This window comes from Mycothermus thermophilus (assembly GCF_041956435.1).
Source record: "Mycothermus thermophilus strain CBS 625.91 unplaced genomic scaffold VTJ04scaffold_7, whole genome shotgun sequence".
Lineage (NCBI taxonomy): Eukaryota > Fungi > Ascomycota > Sordariomycetes > Sordariales > Chaetomiaceae > Mycothermus > Mycothermus thermophilus.
Genome location: NW_027191433.1, coordinates 1,235,225 through 1,255,335, shown reverse-complemented (window position 1 = coordinate 1,255,335; position 20,111 = coordinate 1,235,225). Strand labels below are relative to the sequence as shown.

The window sequence follows — 20,111 nt, the reverse complement described above, 5'->3', positions numbered from 1 at the left end:
AGGGGATGGGGTTGGGATCCGGGTTGGTGATGATTACTAATCTTTAACGGTTCACTATGTCCGAACAACCCGTTGGGATGTGTTGATCGAGACCGGCAAGGGGAAATGTGATTCAGGAGGAGGATGAGGAATGAGGATGCTTCCACGGTCGCTATGACTGCGAAGGATCATGGTGGGAAGCAAAGGAGGGTTTCACGGCAGCATGTCCTGTCTCATGCAGGATGACAAACCATGGGTTAGGAGAGAAAGACGGCGGGCATGTTGCTCAAAATACTGCAGGTTTTTCTTCCAGTTTAACTGTCCTGTTTTTATCGGCGTTTTGTTTCAGGGATGGGATGGAAGACAAGAGCTTCGGAGCGAACGGCAACAACATGGCAAAGAGCAAGGAGTTTGGAAGAGGGATACAAACATGTTCTTTTTTTTGCTTTACGGTTACTGGGGTGGTAGATCGTTGGTATATTTTGATATATCATATTCTGATTTATTCTATCCTGACATCTCGCACTCTATGAAGATGGCAGAATTGTTTGAGTACTTGACGCTTACTTTCTATGGTGGGTAGTTCTTGTGCTAAATAACCTTGTCTTGGACAGTGCTGGATAGATGATGATCCAAGAATTAGAGAGGAATAAACTACGTCCACACCCACTGGATGGGTTAACAGCTATCTTGGCCACCTACCCGAGTCCCTTGCCGTGGCGGCGATGAAGCGAGCAGAAACACAACATGACACTTTCCCGTCAAACTACGCCGCGGGATTTGCGCCGATAGCTTCCATGCCCTTCCCGTCCCTGTGTTGGTCTCTCTGCTGCATGGTTGACGTAATCTTCGCGCGAGGTTTACCAGAGCAGCCCCCAAGCAAGGGTCCTGCAGCCTGCAGGCTAGGGTGCATCGGGCACTGCATGGGCAATGATAAGTCAGCAAGGACGTCAAAGTTGAGTCACCTTAGCTAAGCAAGAAAATTTACCGTCCAGTTAAGCTTTCCTCACTTACCTAAGACATCTTCACGCAGGCCGGAATCTTGGCGATCGCCATGACGTCAAACAACGTCGACTGTCCGAGCTTAACTCCGGGTTCGACGCGAGAGCGAGCCGTCCCTGAACTGCTGGCAGGGCTTCGGTATGAACCGATCGATGGACAGGTACACATTCGGTACATGGGATATGGTGGGATAATTTTGGGTTTGTCTTGTGTCAACGTTGCGGGCTAATTTCTATGTCAAGATCCTTGCAGAAGGGCGGGAAATGCCTGGTGTTTGTGGGTTGTTGGTGAGAGGATATTCACAAACAAGTGTCATAATGATGTTGATGCTCATGTTTCGGGGTTACTTGAAAAGAGATCGCCGCCAGAGTTGGATGAGTAGAAATCCCTCCATTCAGGCATTACTGACACTCATGAACATCACGGTGTGCTGTATTAGATTTCTGCGAATGACTTGAAGTTGATGGCCAACGGTGGATGGAAACGGACCTCTCTCTCGAGATGCCTTGGAGTAAGAAGGTCAACGTGGATGTCGTATGAACAGGCAAGTGTAGTAAAAGAATGAAAACGGAAAAAAGACAAAAAGCTCACCCCCAGCCCTACTCCCGCGCCGGTCGAGGAGAGGTGGAATGGTTACGAAAAACCCCCGAGATGGTTTTTGCTCCGACGCGTCTGGGGGTCGAACCCAGGACGTTTTCGATTTACGGCGTGGGCGTGCCTGGCGAATCTAGGGCCTCCTCTCAATACCGCTCGGCCACACTCGGGTATGTGGCCATTGAGGGGAGGCTTTGTTGGAAAGGGTGCACGGCGCGGTGACTTATAAGGTTTCTCCGAGGCTCCGGTACAGGAAGGAGCCTGAATTTTCGGGCCACCAGAGGCTTCGATGAGTTTGAGACGCCCGAGCAGACGACGAAGCCCTGAGGAGGAACTCTCATAATGGATGGTGATCTGATCTTGGAGGATGATGTTCGTGATTCTCTTATCTTGTCGACGCTGGCACACCTGCACTGAGATCACCGACCTCGTATCACACCCAGGCAGAAATAAAACACTATTTATATCTGAGAGGATAAGTCCAGTCCTCTCGAGACTGGTTATGCTGCCAATGAGACAAAGAAGTAAGCAAATGATCATTATGATGACAATGATGATGACGCCAAATATCCCCATCCCCGAACCGCCCCCGGAACGCCAGCAATGCAAAGCCCACCCCACCCCATCCATATCCGTGTATGCCATGTCCATTTGTATCTTGTGAATCATCCAGCAGCAAGATAAACACCATCCCCTACAACCAATTCACCACCTCCTCATCCCACGGCTTCGTCGCCCTCGAGTAATCATACCCCACCTTATACCCGCTCAACAGCTCCTCCTCGTCCACACCACAATGACTCATCCCGTCGCGCCCGCGGAACCAGCCCAACCCATACGTCTTCCCCTCCTTCTCCAGCCTGCGCGCCAGCTCCGCCGACGACAGCCTCGCCGTGCCCACGAATCCGTACAGCATCTTGCTCTGGTGAATGTAGGCCAGCACCGAGGCGATGGTGTTGGGCTGGCGCGGGAGAAACACGGTGCCGCCGCGGCGGACCAGCGCCACCGTCCCGACCACGAAGAGGTACAGCAGGATGATGATCGAAAACGTCAAGCTCGCCCAAAAGGACGGCACCGTCTCCTGCCCGGCGTTGATCTTGCTCCCCATGCCGGGCGGCTTCTCCAGCTTCCCGCCCAGCTTCTCGCCCGCCGCGGCGTGCAGCATCTTGACAAAATCCCGCCCCTCCCCGACCGTCGCGAGGCTGGTCACCAGCACCGTTAGCACCTCGGCCACGATGCTGCCCAGCCCGACCGCGAACACCATCCAGTGCTTGTTGAGCAAGCCGCGCACCGTGACCCAGCCGAACGGCATGGTCGTGTAGTCGAGGCAGAGCGTGCGCGGGGGCGCGTGCCGCCGCGAGAGGATGTAGTACGGCTCGAGCAGGCGGATGTTCGTCTCGAGCGCGCCCCACGAGAGCTTGATCAGGACGGCGATGGCGGTGAGCGCCCAGGGGGTGCGGTCGGTCATGGCGGACGCCGGGGTGAAGAGGACGACGGGCAGGAGGACGGCGAAGATGAGGATCAAGCCAAGAAACGGCACGGCGCCCAGCGGGCGGAGCATGAGCGGCCGCGGGTTGACCGAGAGGTGGTTGCGCGTGTAGCGATCGTCGTCGTCGCTGAGTCGGTTCGTGCTGAGGGACGGGCCGTCGTCGGGCGCGAGGCAGGCGTTGCGCAGAAAGTACCGTCGGTGTTTGAGCCGGTCATGGATGTCCTTGTGCGTCGCGACGTCCATGTCCTTGAAGTCCATCAGGATGTGGCTGACGGTCGCCATGGCGGCGAGGCCCGCGATGCCCTTGACGTCGGCGAGCAGGCCCGAGCGGCGAGACTTCAGCTGGTAGAACAGGACGCAGCCCAGCGCGGCGATGACGACCAGCGTGACGATCAGCAGCCGCGCCCACACGTGGTGCACGAGGAACCGCTTCTCGCCGTCAGGGAAGCGCAGGCGTGTCTCCCGGTCGGGGGACAGAAAAATCGTCGCCGCACCGAGCGTCGGGACGAGCGTGTTCGCCAACAAGCTCGCCACCGACGAGACCACCACGGCCCAGTGGCGGTACCTCAGCGCGCGAAACGGACGCAAGAGGTTAAACTGCGTCAGGTAGTCCACGTTCAGCGACTCGGCGGCGAGGGCGCCGGATTCCTTGGACAGCTGGTAGAAGGGTTCGAGACGCATGACGTCAAAGAAGGTTACCTGCCAGAGCACACCGTACAGCACGGCGACGATCATGGGGAGAAACTTGATGGCGAAGTACTGCTCGGTGGGAATGTCGGACGGAGCGCGGAAGGCGATGAGCGGCTGGCTGGTGGACCGGCGGTAGAGGAATTCGACCAGGACGGCAAAGGCGAGAGAGAGGACGATCAGCATGGCCAGCCACGGCCAGCGCATCGAGAACGGCTTCCAGTTGGGCTGGGGAAAGAAGAGGGCGGTGGTGCTGGATTTTTTGGGTCCTGGGAAGGTTGGCTGTTTTGTGATGCCCATGGCAGGGTCGGGAGGCATAGGGACGGACTGGCCCGACATGAGGCTGAGATCGACGTTGGACTGGGCCACCGAGTCCTCAAGAACCACCTCAATGACCTCGCCGCGCTTGTTGGCCTCCTCCTGGCCGAGCTTTTTGACCGCTTCGATCCGGCTGACCGGCCGGCCGCCGATCCGGGAGAAGGTCCGGCTCAAAGGCCGCTCAGTCGTCGGGCTTGAGGCGAGCAGCGCCGACTCGGTCACGGTGGTTTCCGACTTGAACCCTGTCCCCAGCCCTCCGGTGAGCTTCCCGTGGGCTTCCTGTTCTTGCAGCGCCCTCAAGAAATCCTGATCCGCCTGGGTCGTGGGCCCGAGCATGCTGGTCACGTCGAACATGGGAAACGAGTCGACGCGGTCTCGGGGTTTTTCCGTCTCGTCGTCGTCCGAGACCGAGCCGGTTGTCTTGACGAGGGCAATATCTGCACCGTCCTCTTCCGGGATGGCGTCATGATGCCGGTAGGCGTGGGCTGGAGGGTAACCTCGTGAGTCTCGGGCCGCATGGTCCACCACGGCCGTGTCTGAGGTGGATATGGGAGAGTAGCCGACGTTGCCACCGGTGATGGCGGAGGTCCAGCCGGCGGCCGGGGCGGCGTAGACGTAGCCGTCCTGAGCGGCGTAGTGTTCGGCGTAGGTTCCATAGGTTCCCGCATAGGTTCCCGTGTGTTGCCCGGCATAAGGGTCTACTGAGGTCTGAAGAGGCGGGACGGAAGGGGGGATGTGAGGATTGGGCCCATGGTGGAAGCTTTCGTACTCGGTGTAGTCAGAGACGGTGTCGATGCGGCTAAAGGTGGTGCTTCCGGTCTGCGCGGGCGGCGGGGGCCGTGGAGGATAGTTGTCCATGTTTGGTGTTTATGGCATTGTTACTCACTCGAGGCGGTCCCGAGAGAGGCTACGTACGGAAGACGGCAGGAATTGTGTTTACAGATCACAGAGAAAGGAGGTGAGGAAGAAGCACGGGGAAGAAAAGGTAGCATGTGCAGCCTGGTCCATCTGGCCCATGGGGGAGGCGGGTGGACCAGGCGGGGGTTCCTGGGCCCGGACCTCTGATGAAACCGGGGCATGCAGAGCTTAACCAGGCACCGGGAGCCAGTGACAGTGTCGCTCGTGGAGGACAGCGATGACTTGGCCAATCCTGCAAGCCTGTGGCTGGCCGCCCAGAAAAGACGCGATTGCACAAGTCCCGGCCGCTGGGGCCCAGCCCAGGGGTCCAGGCGGCGCCTAGCGCGCAGAGGTGTGTGGGTAGCCGCCGATAGGGCTGAAGCAGGGCTGGTCCATAGCAAGGCTACAGTACCTACATACGCTGATCAAGGACACACACACAAGGCTTTGAGAGTAGGACAGCTGACAAACGCGCCATCTGACTGACCATCGATCAATCCATCCATCAGGGGATGGTTTGGTAGGACTGGCGTAGGACAGAATAGGTGCCGAAAGGTGGTGAGGTTCAAATCCGGGTCCGTGAGAGAGCCGTGACGGCAGGCATATGCAGCCAAGGTGCGGTCGCTGGGTGACGCGTGTCTAGCGTAGCGAAGTTGCCAGGAGACCCAGAGGCGGGTCGCTTGTCGGGACAACAATGGCCGAGTCGAGCTGGGTTGCAGTTCCACTGTCGGGCTGCGGTTTGGTGACATGGGAATTTATTTGGGTGCCATGGAGTATGTCAATCCCCGCAGAGGGAAGGCTATAGAATCGCATTTCAGGGGAATGGCCCATGGAATCGGGGACTATCTAGGAAGAGATGAAAAGGCACATGTTTGTGAGCTAGAGCATTTCGAAAGAAACGAACTCGTCGGCGGTCGCCGAGAGTCGTGCTGAGCAGGTTGAGTGGAAAACGGAAACCCGGAGTTGTCAAGTCATGAAGGCACGGGAAGAACACGACCAGCGCCAACCTCGAGCTAAGAATAGACCGCCCAATCAGTGCCAGAGCCAAACAAAGTCAGCGGGCGACAGATGCCGGCACTTTTCCTCTAGAGTTCGTACATACACAATGCCTGGCCCTAACGGGTTGTCAATGTCAATGCTGTCTGTGGGAGATGTCAAATGGCAACGAGCAACATCCATGAGGAATGCCCGATTGTCCTCAATTCAACTCTCCTCATCACTTTCTCTACCCATCTTCCTTCTTCAGATCTCGCAACGTTCCAGTCCCCTCTCGTGCTTCCCGCATGCGCCCGTCCTTGCATTTTGCACATGAATTGGCCATGAACAGGGGAGCTCCGTTCATTCTGTGCAACCCAAACCTGCATCCGGCGTCCAGCGTGCATGACAGCTGCTGACCGTCCTCAGCTCCAACCGGTCGTCGTCAGCACTGTCGATCCTCGTTGTACAGGCATTCAAGATAAATTGCCATGTTTTGACTGGCTTGTGGCTTTTACCCTCGACAGCGGGAGAAGTACGGTTTAAGCCAAAAACCCAACACCGACATGAATCGCCAACAACGTCGGTCAAGGCCATCGATCTGCATTCTGCAACGTCCGCGGGATCGGGGTAGAGGGGCACGCGCCGTCACCGTCATCGGTTCCTGCTGTGCCGCCTCACACCCCGCCGGATGCGCGGCCGGCATGCGGGACGACACCAACTGTCTAAACATAGCCTGAGCTCAGAGCTATGACGTTTCTCCAACCTGCAGAGTGCATCGGGGCAAGACGAGCTGACGCTGAAGCTTGACCTAGGTGAGAGGAGGGCATTTACCCATCTGTCTGATGAGAAGAGGTAGGTCTGCACCTCTGTCATAACCACTTGTCATCCATTGTCATGCTCGAAGGGACGCGGGAATGCCGTTACACAACTCCACGACGTGCTGCCAGCAGTGTCAACGAATTAGCCGGTGGCATGGCAAACATGAGTCCTCCGTCCTGTCAAACAGGGTGCGGAACGGCTTGGTCGTGTCAGAGATGCTATTCTGCCAAAATATCAAGGACTTGGGTGGTGTTTCGGCCAAGTTGGCAGGAGAGTCTGAAGAATAGAGTAGCTGTATTATGCATGCTATTGTTGCCATTGTTTATTCCTCTTTGTCATTGTAGCTTTTTGCGACCACATAGAGGTATTAGTCCAAGACCAAAACAGAAATTCGACCGACTCCCACAAAGAACTTCAACCCAAGTCATCAATCCATCCCATCTGGTCCTCTCTCAACCACATCCCCAACCGTGATAGATTCCAGCAAAACAAAATGAGGGGCGCGGCGGCCCGCGTCGTCAACTCGCTGGTGTTCTCACCCGAGGAGGCCAAGTACCTCAAGGCCATCTTTCGCTGGACCGAAACCTCATCGCCCTCCGACGATCCCGACGAATGGCGACGACGACAGGAAGAGGAAGATGAGAAGAAACGACAGCAACTCCTCCAGCAGAAACCCGCCGGCGAGCTGCGAATCTTGGTCATCGGCGCAAAGGGCACGGGCAAATCGGCCCTCTTGACTTGGGTGAGTTTCCTGCTGGAAAAACACCTGACTCGCTTCGCTCTACTGACTCTCTTTTCTTCCAGTTCGCCCACGGCACCTTCGGCAACGATACGGCGCCATCCGATCCCCTCTACGAGCGGGGATGTCGACGCCCTATCCTGCTTGACGAGCCCGATGCCATTATCCCTTCGCCTCCAGGGACGGCCAGCACCACCGGGACTGCCACGACAACAACAACAACCACCACCACAACGCCAGCCTCAACCGCGACGAGGACAACAGCACAGACATCTCGAGAAACATCCTTCACCAGCCATCACTTTTCCAAACCCGCAATCGCCACCAGCACCGCTCGCGAAACCAGCAACGACAACCTCCAAACCTACATTATCGATGCCCTCGAGATGCCCTCCAAAAACCTCCACAGCAACCCGCTCCTGGCCCAAGCGCTGTCCATCACCGAGGGCGCCGCCCTCCTCTTCTCGGTGCGCGACGAGTCCTCCTTGCGCCTGGCCCAGGGCCTGGCAGAGTTTATGCGCGAGCACTTTTCCCCGCCGGAACCAGCAACAACCACAACACCAAACCTTCCCGCCTCCATTTCCTCTCCTGAAGTGTCAACCCACTCATTCTCCAAGCCATGGAAGCGGCAAAAACGCCCCACCACATCCAGCAGCTTTTCCAACCCACCGCCGCCGCCGCCACAACTCGTAAAACACCACCCCGACCGCGGCCGTCCCTACCCCATCCTCCTCGTCGGCACCAAAACCGATTCATACCCCGACTCCGACCCCGCCACGGACCCGTACTCCCTCCTCCGCTCCCCGTCAACCACCACCCGCAAAATCTCCCCATCCAAAGGCTTCCAGACCGCCCGCGGCATGGGCCTGCCGCCCAACCACCCGGCTCCGACGCAGTACCTCGAAACGTCGGCCCTGACAGGCGAGGGGGTGGAGGAGGTGTTTCGGATGCTGGGACGCGAGGTGCTGAGGGCACGGAGGATCGTGTTGGAACAGAGAGAAAAGAAAATGGGGAGGGGGGTTTCGGCGTTTTTGGGAGGAGGGGAGAGGGGTGGAGATGGTGCGAGAAATGAGAGAGAAGGGAGGAGGAGATGGTGGTTGGGGGGTTGGCTGAAGAAGAGGAGGAAGAGGAGGTCGGTGGTTGAAGGGAGTTGATGATCGACGAGAAAAGAGAGAGAAGAAGAGAGGGGACGAGCTGAGACTGGCCGTGCTGGTTAATAAGGAGATCAGTAGCTTGCTGAGCTTGGCTTTGGCCGGTTAATCGATCGTCAGTTGAACATGAACATATTCTTGCCCCAGCTGCTGTGAAGTTGTCCTCCCCCCAGGGCCAGCGTCACCAAGAACCGAAGAATATGTTTGCCAACAAGAGTGGAGTCCTGATTCATTGGGTGATCAAATCAAGATGATGCCCCTCCGCAAAGCCTCAGCAAAGAGGTCCGCAAACGAGGCCGTCGTCCTGCAGTCGCTGTTCTCCCGCCTCTCCATGGCTTGTGGCAGCCACTTCTGTATCTTTTTGATGCGGTTGATGTTCTGCCAGAGTGAATCAGTCAGCATGTGTTTGATATGCCACCAGAGATCTCAAAAACCCACCGTCGGATGCGTGCTCATCACCTCCGGCACCACGTCGCCTCCCGTCGCCATCTCCATCCTCGCCCAAAACTTGACCGCCTCTCGGGGATCATAGCACGCCTCGGCCATCATCATCAGCCCGATATAATCCGCCTCGCTCTCCTGCAGCCGACTCATCGGCAACCCAAACACCACATCCAACAAACCCTTCCAAAACCCCGTGCCAAACCACCCGATCAAAAACGGCGCGATCCCAATCACGCCTCCCAGCAGCACCAGACTCCCCAGCACCACCACCGCCCCAAAATCCTGACTCATCCTCTCCGCGTGATGTCCCGCCAGGTTATGCGCAATCTCGTGGCCCAACACCGTCGCCAACCCCGCATCGCTGCCCGCCAGCCTCAAAATCCCGCTAAACACAAACACCTTGCCGCCGGGCAGCACGAACGCGTTGGCGGTCCGATCGTCGTCGACCACCACCACCTCCCACTGCTCCCCCCACTTGTCCCGCACGCCGCTGAACGGCAGCAGCCGCTCCATGACCTTCTTGACTTTGATCACCCGCCAATCCCACGGCGGCAGGACCCGGACGCCCTTTTCGCGCAGCTCGTCCAGCAGCAGGCGGTACTCCATCTCGCCCACCTTGCGGACCGATTCCTCGCTGAAGATGTTGAAGCGGGTGCGGCCGCTGATGGGCACCGTTTCAAGATGCGCAAAGTAGAATACTGTTGCCGCGCCGGAGGAGAAGAGGACGAGCGTCAACGTGGAGGGGAGAGGGCGCGAGGTGACGTGGTACCACCATGCGCGGAGGCGGGTCAGGAGGGGGACGCGGCCGGTGCGGATGCGGCTGGCGCGGGCGAGGAGGTCGGGGTCGGGTTTGGATGTTGGCTGTCGGTAGGGGCGGCGTTGGAATGGGGGTGTGCGGTTGGAGGGGAAACGTCGTGGTGGGCATTGCGCAGTTTGGGGTGTTGTCGTCCTTCGCTGAGTGGCTCGGGGTCGGCTGGCTAGGGAGGAGAATGGACATTGCGCGACGGGGGAGCGGAGAGGAGCTCGCACCGCGGTGGAACTCGACTTTGCGCATAGCTGGAGCAGGTTTGAGGCTATTCCCGGTGTTTTTGGTGTTCCCTGGAAGAGGGCGGCCGGTGGTGGCCGGGGGAGCATGGTGCTAGTTAACCTCAATCAGAAGCCAGCGGAGCGGATAAGACTCGAGTCTGGAACCTTCTTTGTGACACGCCGGGGCAGACGATGCGCGCTGCTGAAATCGCCGGTGTTGAATACCCAGGGAGTTGAGGGAGCCGGGAGCTACTTGAGGTTCGTCGGCGAGTAAGCTTGACGTTGCTGATTCCATGGGACCATGGATTCTGGCTGAGGTGGGTCTGTTCTTTGGCTCAACGGCTGACCCGCCGGCTGATGTCATCCCGGTCCGTTGTGGCGCCGAGATTCAGCGCCCTTTGTGCACGACCCCAGCCCGGCCCAGGTTCAGGGGGAAAGAAAAACAACAAATGAACATGGGCTGACGCGGGAAGACGCTAATTTAAAACAGAGCCGCAACGACGACATCTCATACTTACATCTGATATGTCTGACAAGTGACTCTCTTTGTGCACGCAAGGCCGAGCTTGCTCTAGACCTGTCCCCTAGCTACAGCATCCTCGGACACAATGCTTGGACAAGTGAGGTCAAACCCCTGAGGCTGCCCATCAGAAATGGCCACCGGATAGAAGCACAATCACAACGTGCCAAGTTCACATAATTGGAAACGAGAAAAACCAAATGATCGAAACATGTAAATACCAACACACTGCAGCCTGACTGCCGAACTAATGCTCTCAATGTATGTACATTCCGCATTAATCACCTTCCCCCTATCAACAAGAAATGACAGTAGATGTTAGGAAAATTGCAGATGCCAGAATGCCTCTCATCTCCCTCCTTTACATCATCAGCGCCGCAACGCCAGCAACAACCATCGCGATCATGCTGCCACCAACCACCTTGCCAGCACCGGCCGTCACAACCGGCGGGATGGCGCTGGTCGGGCTGCCGGGCAGGTTGGAGGCGGTGGTGATGGGCACCTTGGTGACGGTCGGGCTGTAGAAGGACGGCTCAAGCGAGAAGCTGCCGCTGAAGCTGGGCTCCTCAGGCTCCTCCTCCTCGTCGTCGGGGAACTCAGGCACCTCAGGCTCGTCGGTCGGGACCGGGAGGGTCACGGTCGTGGTGGCCTTGACGGTGGTCGAGGTCTTGAGGGTGGTGGTGATGTCGTCGGCAGGGCAGATGGTGGTGCCGATGGGGACGAGAGAGGTCGTCACCTTGGATGGGCAGTTGGTGCTGACGGACTCGGGGCAAGAGGTGACAGTGAAGGTGGAGGTAGAGTAGATGGTCGAGGTGACCCAGCCGTCAGGGAGGGTGGCGCTGGCCGTGGCGGTCGGGGTGGCGGTGACGTCGGTGACGGGGCAGACCGTGGTACCAATCGAGACGGTGGTCGTGATGGTGCGGACCGGGCAGCTGGTCACCGTGGGGGCAGTGCACGAGGTGATAGTGCTGGTGATGGTGGTGTAGATGGTCGAGGTGGTCCAGCTCTGGGTCTCCTCAGGGAGGCTGCCGGTGGAAGTGGGGATGAAGGAGCCAGTGGGCTCGGGCTCCTCGGGCTCCTCAGGCTCCTCCTCCTCGCAGTCCTCATCGTCATCGCCCTCACCAGGCTGCTCAGGCTCCTCAGGCTGCTCGGGTTCCTCGGGCTGCTCAGGCTCCTCGGGTTCCTCCTCCTCGCAGTCCTCGTCATCCTCGCCCTCACCAGGCTGCTCAGGCTCCTCAGGCTGCTCGGGCTGCTCGGGCTCCTCCTCGCCGTCGCCATTGTCGTCGCCGTTATCATCACCGTTGTCATCGCCACCCTCCTCGTCGCATTCGGTCTCCTCAGGCGCCTCAGGGGTGGTGCTCGTGGGCTCGCTCTCGACGGCCGAGGTCGGTGCGACTTCATCCGAAGAGGTCGGGGCCTCGGTCACTTCCTCCTCGGCAGCGCTGGTAGTGGTGGTGGCCTCCTCGGGCTCCTTGGGCTCCTCAGTGCTAGTCGGGGCAGCCGAGGTGGCAGGCTCCGTCGAGGTGGCAGCAGTGGTGGTCGGCTGCTCAACGGAGTCCTCCCCCTTCTTCTGCTCAAACACCTTGATGCTCTTGACCTTGAAGTAGGCGTCCTTGAAAGCCTCCGGGTGGTCCTTGACGTACTCGGGGCACGTAGCATAGCCGGTCTTGGCCTTGCACTCGCCCCAGTTGTTGCCAGCCGCGTCGCCGCAGAGGTTGATGTTGAGAACAATGCGCATGTTCTTGAAGGCGCGGTCAACCTCGCACTGGCTGCCGGCCGAGAAGCTAGGCTTGCCCCAGTTGGCCGGGTTGGGGGCGTCGTTGGCAACGTCCTGGGGGACGTTCTCGTGCGACCAGCTCCAGACACGAACGACCGAGTCGGTCCACTCGAAGGCATCTGTCCAATTCATGTCAGCGGCGATCAAAGAACACAAGAATCAAGGGCATCACATACAAACACCACCCGCCGGGTTGCCATAGAGACCGTTGGGCTCATCGACGGCGCAACCAGCGTTGGGGGGCTGCGCCTTGGTCTCAGTCCAGCAGTCCGTGAACACGGTGTTGCTGGTGTAGTCCTGGGGGTTGAGGGTGCAGCTGCCAACGACATCCGGGTGGTCGAGGTGGAGGACGACCTTGTTGTCCTTGTTCAGGTTCCAACCCTCATAGATGTCGACCTCGCCGTCAGCAGGCCAGCTGGGGCCGACCATCCAGAAAGCGGGCCAGGCACCGCAAACGGGCTTGGGGAAGTGGGAGAAGTCGGCAATGAACAGGCCCTTGTTGAACGGCTTCTTGCTGGTGAGGCGGACGCTGCTGCGGCCGTCGGCGTCCTTGTTGGTCGAGTCGACCCGGAGGGTCACTCCATCCTGGCCAACCTCGAAGAGACCAAGAGCCTCGGCGTCCTCCTGGTTCCGGTACTTGACAAAGCCGTGGTTGGGATCGGCCTGGCTAAAGAAGGTGAACTCGTCAAGCCAGTTGGAAGGAGTGTAAGCTTCAGTCAGCTTGTAAGTCTTAGTGGCCAAAGCCTGCGAGGCAAAGGCCAGGGCGGCAGCGCCCAGGCGAAGCATGGACGGAGCCATGTTGATTGGGTAAAGAAAAAAGAGCGACTAGGTGTTTCTAACGAGTGAACGAATGGTCGACGTACGATACGTCAGAGGACGAGCACAAACAATGCTCAGAGTCTCGCTTGAGAGGCAGCCCTGACCAGTTGGCTGGAGAGGCATCAGACTCAAGAAGAGGAGGAGACGCCATCGCTATGGTGGTCTCGGAGGCTTATGTACTGGTTGTGCTGTTCTCGTCAGTCCTCGGTCTACACTGTCCTGCCGCAGAGTATCAGATACTGTGCCCAAGGGAGAGGGCCACCAACAAGGTGTCAGCGGTGGCAGGCCCGCGCGCTGACGAAGACGCTTGGGTGTCATCGAGGGATCCATGGTGATCAGTTAGGAAACCTTGCGAACCAATCGCCAGGCACATTGTGGATGGGCTTTGCCTCAAAGAGCCTTGTCGCCCCTCGGCGGGAGGGGTGTGATGGGGGCCGAACTGCCCGTCGTCTCAGGGACGCGCAAGAAGTCATTGGCCAGAGAGGGGGGAATCACTGAAACTGCAGGTAAGGCTCCTCTCGAGGGTGTGTCTTCGCCCCGTCGGTGCATTCGCCTTCTCGAGCAGGCGAAGAAAAACCCCTTTTCACGGTTCCATCGCAGATGGGTCCGTCAGCCGACACACACAGTATGTCAACCGGCTTCGAAGTCCGGCGTGAAAACCGAGGACGTGCGTGCATCCGTGCTAATGATAGTGCACACAAGGGCAGTCTGACGGGTTTGTGCCTGTCATCTCAAGTGTTGAACGGCCTCCCCATAATCAGGAGAGTTGATTTTGTCCTCGAGCCGTCGGCAGGCCAGCTGGTGTTGCTCTGGGGCACAGCACCTGAAGAATCCAGCTGTCAGGGCTTTACGACGTATTCACCCTGAGCAGTGGTTCTCGAGCATCCAGCACAAGATTCATCAAGCTAACGTTACCAGCCCTTTCACGTCCAGCATGATCGAGAATCAAATGGCATCTGAACTCAACAAGCCGCACTTTCTGGAATCGTCAGTCCCCCCGAGCATGGATCCCAACTCGGCACCCCTGGCTCGATGCTGCAGGAACAGAATCAACGACCAACCGTGTGGATTCGACAGCGGAGACGAGGCAACATGGGATGAACGGGCTGTTGAATGGTGGATCCATTTCCGGGTTGTTGCTCCGGTAGGCAAAGCCACAAACGCTAACCCCACAACCGCCTTCCCCAAGCGAAGCATGGTGTAACGGCAGCCACGCGGGTTCCTGAGCCAGGGACCGTTAGCGCAGTGAAAGGTCGAATCATGGCACTTGGCAACGAGGGTTGGTGCCTGTTGTTGGTTGTCAACACGAGCGAACGGACACAAACAACACAAGGTCCGGGCGTTTTGGAAGCGATTCCGGGTTATGAGCAGACGGGAAGACGGGATGGATTGCATGTCCGCAGAGGTCATCGCCCGTGTGTGACAGTCGATTCAGCAGGATGTGTCTGGTTGTGCCGGCACAGCCTTGCGCTGATTGAGAGGGAAGATCTTGTCGAAAATTCCAAACCCGGTCTGACAGGGACACCACGGGCCAGAAAACCAGGGACTCGGAGACGGGAGACGGGAGAGGCGGGAGAGGCGGAAGCGGCGGCAGCTCCACAAGACCCAGACCAGGCGAGAAAGTCATCGCCAGGGTCTCGACCTGGAAAATAGTCAATGCGTTTGAGCGCAAGTCCTGGAAACGGTGCATATACACAGTATCTTTCGTCAATAATTAATAGCATGAGGCTGTGAAGGGAAACGAGGAAAATGAGGGTCAGTCAAAAACGAAGCGAGCATGGGCCGATGGCTGCGGACGTGGAGTTGGTCCGAGTCTGACAAGTCAATAGATAGCGCAGGTTGGCGCGGCGCGAAGGCGAGACGGAGGCAAAAAAGTGTGAAGAAAAATTATTTCAGGATCAAAGGTTGGAAATAGCCCTAATCGATAGGTGTTGACCCAAGTTGCAGCTTCCAATGATGAAGAATGGGAAAGGGGGGAGACGAGAGTCTGGAAGTTACGGAGCACTGTATACGTAACGCATGTCTCTTTCCTCGATCTCGACTCATCCCTTATCTCGGTCATGTCTGCCTAGCGCGTGCACTTGCCCATTGTCAACCTCCTTCCTTCCAACTTCGGGTTGTTCTCGACTTTCCTGCTTTTCTTTTTCTTCTTCTTTCAGGTAGTTACGTATCTTTTTTCTTGTCCTCTTCCGTTCATGAGGTTCACTCATGTGAAGCCACCGCCATTCATTAATTGCTCCGTCTCTGAGGCTCTTCTGTGAGTTATTTCAGGACAGTATGCTGTCCATTTGATAGTTTGGTCCATAGTAGTCTGGTATCTTATGCACACTCCCCGTTCTGGCTCCAAAGGATCAATATTCCAATAACTTTGCCTCCATCCCGTCACGCCGTGCCCATGAATAACAGTATCCAATAACGTCTCCCCTGACCCTGACAGCATGTGGCTAGGCACTTTGCAACCAGATCTCCTTCTCAGGCACCGTGCGGCACAGCATCGCTGCGGCCCGACGCTCCCATTCCGTTGCCGTGGCCAAAGCCGTGCTGATGGCGGTAATCTCTCGTAAAAGTTCTCGGCCATATTCCGCCGGCGGCAATATAACTTCACCGCCTATTCTTCACCAACCGTCCTTCCATTCCGTATGGCACCTGATGCCTGAGCCTTTGAACCTCTTTCCAATCTCACCTCTCTTCAACTAATGACGAACTCGCTCCGCTTCAACTTCTGCTTCTCCAACTCGGCCTGGCGCTTTCGTTTCCTCATGCGCCACGTCAGGAACGCCGTCGCAGCGACAGACGGCACCCCGATGGCGACGCCCACCCCGATAGCCACCGGCGTGCTGATACTGCCTGATCCGCTGTCATCGCTGTTTGATGTCGGCTAGTGATCGGTTAGCTTGAGCCGACAAAAGAACAGCAGAGGGAAAACCTGCCGGAACTTCTGGCGTCGATGTGGACGATGGCGCCGGGGCCGATATGCTAAAGTGCGGTGACCTTGCCAGCACCGGCACATTGGGCCCGTCCCACGTCGCCGGCCGGAGCTCGAGCTGGTACAGCCCTCCTTGGATCCAGCGGAGCGGATATGGCGCTGACGTCCATGCGAACGAAGTCCCACTGGCGGTTGCTACATAGGTTCCAGCTCAGTCAGCATATGTTCCATCTCACAAACATCATCTCACTCGATGACAGCCCACATACTCGTAAGGTTAACCCGATACGCATTCGCGCTGTAGCCGTCGCCGTTCCTCTCAATGACATGCGCCTCGATGCACAAGGGGTTGTTCTTCGCCTGCGCCACGTCGCCCTCCTGCCACGCCAGCGTGATGGTTGACCCGCTCGTGATGTTGTCGAAAGAGTTGGTGAAACCGGCCGCGACGCCGTCGAACGCGGCCGTCACCGCCACCAACCCCGCTGCTAGTGCGCTTCGCAGCCTCATTATTATGGCCGGTTGGTGATGACTGGTAGTCGATGGTTCTGGGTGCGCCGTCACCGGCTGTGATGTATGATTAAGTGGCTCGCGGAGTTGCTGGCCCGATGCTGCTACCCGATCGATGAACGCAAGCCAAGGACAAGACACGACGGGTCTCGGTTGGTGATTGCTTTGCTCTGCTATGTCCCGCAATGATCGAAGGATATATCGCTCAGTATCGCCGGCTGGCTTACAAGCCAGAGTCTCGAAAGGATTATTGGCAGGTGTTGTTGCTTCAGGGTATCACTGGCGCTGGTATCCAGCCGAGACCTGCTCACGGAGACAAAAAGCAACCCAGTTGCCTCGATCGCCCAACTATACAGATACAAAAGAGAAAGAATCGTAGGTCTCTCAAGATCCGAGAGAGGCCACCGAGTCTAAGAAGAGCGCATTCCAACCCCCCTCCAAGATACCACACCACCACGTGTAGGAATGCGGCCCTTGATCAGCCGCGACGGCCGGCCGGCGGCACATGATTCCGTCTTTTTTCTACTTGTTATATGGCGCGCAAAACTCCCGGCGAAATACAGCGTAGTATGATCCGTCCAAAGAGAGGTCGTCGCCCAGATTAAACCTGGCGGCCGAGCAGGTCCGGGTTCATTAGGATAAATTGCCCGTAGATGGCCGCCTCCCTGGCCGGGCCAATCGCGGCCGTGGTTGGCGCGAGCGTTAACCGTTTAGCCAGCGTGCCATTTTTCGCTTCTACAACGGTCTGGAGCGCTAAGTAGTAGAAGAGGAGTCCGGTTCGGAGCGGAGCGGGGGAAAATCCCACCTGCCATGGTCGGAGGTCCAAGAGAGCTGGACCCATGGCTCGGTTCGGCAGTGTGCAAATCCGGGGCCGTTGAGACCGGCACCTGTTGAGAGCATCGGATGGTTGGTGCGGGGACGGGGGAACGCCACCTCCGAAGTCCGACGATGACGGCGGCGACAACGATCGGAGATGGGAATAGCTTCGGATCGGCCGGGGTCGAATCAAATGTCAGACAGGCGCCGATTCCTCTTCGGAACGGACGGGGCGGATGGCTGTCCACTCACAGCTTCATCGCAACGCCGATTGCTGACCCCCACCAGCATTGCTGACACGCATCTGCCTCGCGTCAGCCCTAAAATCGATTCTGGACACCCGATCGCCAACAAGAGGTGGGTGTTTTCCGCCTTTTGCATGCCATATCTGACTGGTGCAGTTGGGGGCTGTTCTGTTCACGGGAATGACACCAGCACGGTGGTCAACCCATTTTCCTCTAAATGCCAACAATCTCATCAAACGGCATCCAAGCGGGAGCAGCCGGACGGATTGCGACGCTGACAGAAGGCTATTGCCGCGGCATCACAAGAGAAGTTGTTGACTCTACGAGCCGTGCTGTGTCTTCCATCAAGTCCGCCAGACTCGGAGGAAGTTGGCATGATTTGACATAACTCCAAGGCGGAGGAAAATCAAGCGGGGGGCCTTCAGCCTCCAGCCCAGATCTGCACTCGCAGGCACTCCTTGAGCCAACCGAGTCGAACTAAATGCTCACGCCTGCAGCCGTAGGCGACATGTCGCATATCCCCGCCCCGCCAGTCCTGTACTATAGTCCATCATTGTCAGTGTAGATACGGCGGAGAGGGTGATGTTTGTCCTCCGCGGCCTTGACCTGCTAGCGAATAGTGCTCGTTGGGTTTACGAGTAGTTCTAGCCCAAACACTCACGAATCTCCAGATCATCGACATGATGAGCGAGCGATGAGGATAAGAGGAGGAGTGCCTCCTACATCCGACGTCCATCCTCTTCCATCCACAACCATAGACACAACGCCATCATTGCAACCAGGCCGCAGCTTTACATCTTTCTGAGGCTGTCAGTGCCACACACAACTTGGACACAGCTAGCCGGTCGTAAGGAACATTTGCTTCTCGGGAGCTCGAGAGCCTCGCTTTCATCGTCATCACGAGCACCACACCAGATATATCTACTAGGTGACTCCGGCCACGACCGCTCTCTGTACGAGGTACATCACCAGACAACCCGAGAGCAATTCTATCCGGCCCATTAATCTCACGTCGCCAACATCTTCCACCACCCCACGACCTCGCCAACCGCTAAGTGGAATCCCAACAGCCAAACTATGTCGTCCTCCTCCTCCTCCTCCTCCTCACCAACACCAACCAAACCAACCCTTCAAACCACTTCCACCTCGTCCCCATCATCAGCCACCGAACCCTCGCCGTACCGGTACTCATCCCCGTCAACACCTTCCTCTCCTTCTTCCTCACAATCAGCAGTCAGATCCCCAATATCGCCAACACTCTCCACCACTTCCACCTCCTCTTTCATGTGGGGGAATCATCACTCCCGCTCACGGCAGAACCACACCACCAGCCGTTCTCGAATGATGACGACGAGGAGAAGGAGGGGCGTCATCTGCCGAAGAACATCTCCAATGACAACAGCAACATTCCCAGTTTATTCTTCATGGCCCAAGTGCGAGGATGATGAGGGGGAGGATGGGCTGGCTGTCTATTAATTCGACAATCTATCCTTTCGTTGGCTCAAGACAGAATGGGAGGGGGAGGGCAACAGATGGAGTGTAAACGGGGATAGCGAGGAATAAGGATGTGTAGCAGGATATTGTACATAAATACCCCCAATTCAGACTCCTAGGATGGGAATCGATCACCAGTATTTGTTTGGCTTCAACGTGTCCTAGTTCAGACAGGCATCGTCCAGCAAACCTCATTCATCACCAATAGGACCAAACAAACACAATATATCACTCAAAGTAGGTCAGGGTTTTATTTCATCTCGTCTTCTCCGACCCTTCCAACACACGTATAAACCAACCTGAAAAAGCGCAGCGATCTCACCAAGCCCAAACCAACCGACAATCCTCAGCCAGTCAGTCAACAACAACTTTCGCAGTTCCCCTGCCCTCTCGACGCCGGTTTCATATCCGTCCGTCCCGAGACACCATCCAGTCAGTCCTTCCCAGGGACCTTAGATACCAATAGAAAAAATAACAAACCCACGCAACCTGAGGAAGGAAACAAAAACAGTGTAAAAAGGAGACACAAAAGATGATGAATATGCATAGACGAATATATAACGACCAACCAGCGCACCTGGCCAGTCCGGTCTCTCCCCGCGCGTCCCTGCCACGACATGGGATCCATCTGACGATGTCCAAAAAATGAAGCGAAGAGGGCGAATCCAAAGTTTGCGTCGGGGCCGGCCGGGGTTGGTTGACCGGTGCGTGTCGGGGTATCGGTATTAGCATTGGTTAGTGTTTCGTAGCCACCGCCTTCTCCCTCAAATTCCCGATCATATTTATCCAAAAAAAGCTCCCTCGGCCAGGGCAAGTGTTGAGCCAATCCCAACCAACCGCTCCGACGCATCCGTGAGTAGTAAAAACGAGAAAAAAACACCGTG

At 57.3% G+C, this 20,111-nt stretch overlaps 9 protein-coding genes across 9 annotated transcripts; 4 read left to right on the top strand and 5 right to left on the bottom strand.

Moving 5' to 3' along the window:
* Nucleotides 1–169: 169 nt before the first annotated feature.
* Nucleotides 170–562, top strand: VTJ04DRAFT_10007 (uncharacterized protein; the record flags this gene model as incomplete). Its single annotated transcript, XM_069357700.1, has 2 exons — nt 170–454; nt 515–562. 2 exons carry the CDS (start codon nt 170–172, stop codon nt 560–562), a joined length of 333 nt encoding a protein of 110 aa, XP_069214742.1.
* A 1,707-nt stretch (nt 563–2,269) lies between these two features.
* Nucleotides 2,270–4,927, bottom strand: VTJ04DRAFT_10006 (uncharacterized protein; the record flags this gene model as incomplete). Its single annotated transcript, XM_069357699.1, has 1 exon — nt 2,270–4,927. One exon carries the CDS (start codon nt 4,925–4,927, stop codon nt 2,270–2,272), a length of 2,658 nt encoding a protein of 885 aa, XP_069214741.1.
* Nucleotides 4,928–7,256: 2,329 nt separating this feature from the next.
* On the top strand, nt 7,257–8,656 carry VTJ04DRAFT_10005 (uncharacterized protein; the record flags this gene model as incomplete). The annotated part of the gene is made up of 2 exons (XM_069357698.1): nt 7,257–7,505; nt 7,568–8,656. 2 exons carry the CDS (start codon nt 7,257–7,259, stop codon nt 8,654–8,656), a joined length of 1,338 nt encoding a protein of 445 aa, XP_069214740.1.
* A 237-nt stretch (nt 8,657–8,893) lies between these two features.
* On the bottom strand, nt 8,894–10,231 carry VTJ04DRAFT_10004 (uncharacterized protein; the record flags this gene model as incomplete). Its single annotated transcript, XM_069357697.1, has 2 exons — nt 8,894–9,031; nt 9,092–10,231. The coding sequence occupies 2 exons, from the start codon at nt 10,229–10,231 to the stop codon at nt 8,894–8,896; spliced, it is 1,278 nt and encodes a 425-aa protein (XP_069214739.1).
* A 185-nt stretch (nt 10,232–10,416) lies between these two features.
* Nucleotides 10,417–10,965, top strand: VTJ04DRAFT_10003 (uncharacterized protein; the record flags this gene model as incomplete). Its single annotated transcript, XM_069357696.1, has 3 exons — nt 10,417–10,491; nt 10,614–10,813; nt 10,878–10,965. 3 exons carry the CDS (start codon nt 10,417–10,419, stop codon nt 10,963–10,965), a joined length of 363 nt encoding a protein of 120 aa, XP_069214738.1.
* A 39-nt stretch (nt 10,966–11,004) lies between these two features.
* VTJ04DRAFT_10002 (uncharacterized protein) lies at nt 11,005–13,218 on the bottom strand (the record flags this gene model as incomplete). The annotated part of the gene is made up of 2 exons (XM_069357695.1): nt 11,005–12,539; nt 12,597–13,218. The coding sequence occupies 2 exons, from the start codon at nt 13,216–13,218 to the stop codon at nt 11,005–11,007; spliced, it is 2,157 nt and encodes a 718-aa protein (XP_069214737.1).
* A 2,710-nt stretch (nt 13,219–15,928) lies between these two features.
* Nucleotides 15,929–16,672, bottom strand: VTJ04DRAFT_10001 (uncharacterized protein; the record flags this gene model as incomplete). Its single annotated transcript, XM_069357694.1, has 3 exons — nt 15,929–16,117; nt 16,170–16,360; nt 16,435–16,672. The coding sequence occupies 3 exons, from the start codon at nt 16,670–16,672 to the stop codon at nt 15,929–15,931; spliced, it is 618 nt and encodes a 205-aa protein (XP_069214736.1).
* A 185-nt stretch (nt 16,673–16,857) lies between these two features.
* VTJ04DRAFT_10000 (uncharacterized protein) lies at nt 16,858–17,917 on the top strand (the record flags this gene model as incomplete). The annotated part of the gene is made up of 3 exons (XM_069357693.1): nt 16,858–17,047; nt 17,743–17,845; nt 17,890–17,917. The coding sequence occupies 3 exons, from the start codon at nt 16,858–16,860 to the stop codon at nt 17,915–17,917; spliced, it is 321 nt and encodes a 106-aa protein (XP_069214735.1).
* A 1,552-nt stretch (nt 17,918–19,469) lies between these two features.
* Nucleotides 19,470–20,077, bottom strand: VTJ04DRAFT_9999 (uncharacterized protein; the record flags this gene model as incomplete). Its single annotated transcript, XM_069368606.1, has 2 exons — nt 19,470–19,678; nt 19,753–20,077. The coding sequence occupies 2 exons, from the start codon at nt 20,075–20,077 to the stop codon at nt 19,470–19,472; spliced, it is 534 nt and encodes a 177-aa protein (XP_069214734.1).
* Nucleotides 20,078–20,111: the final 34 nt, after the last annotated feature.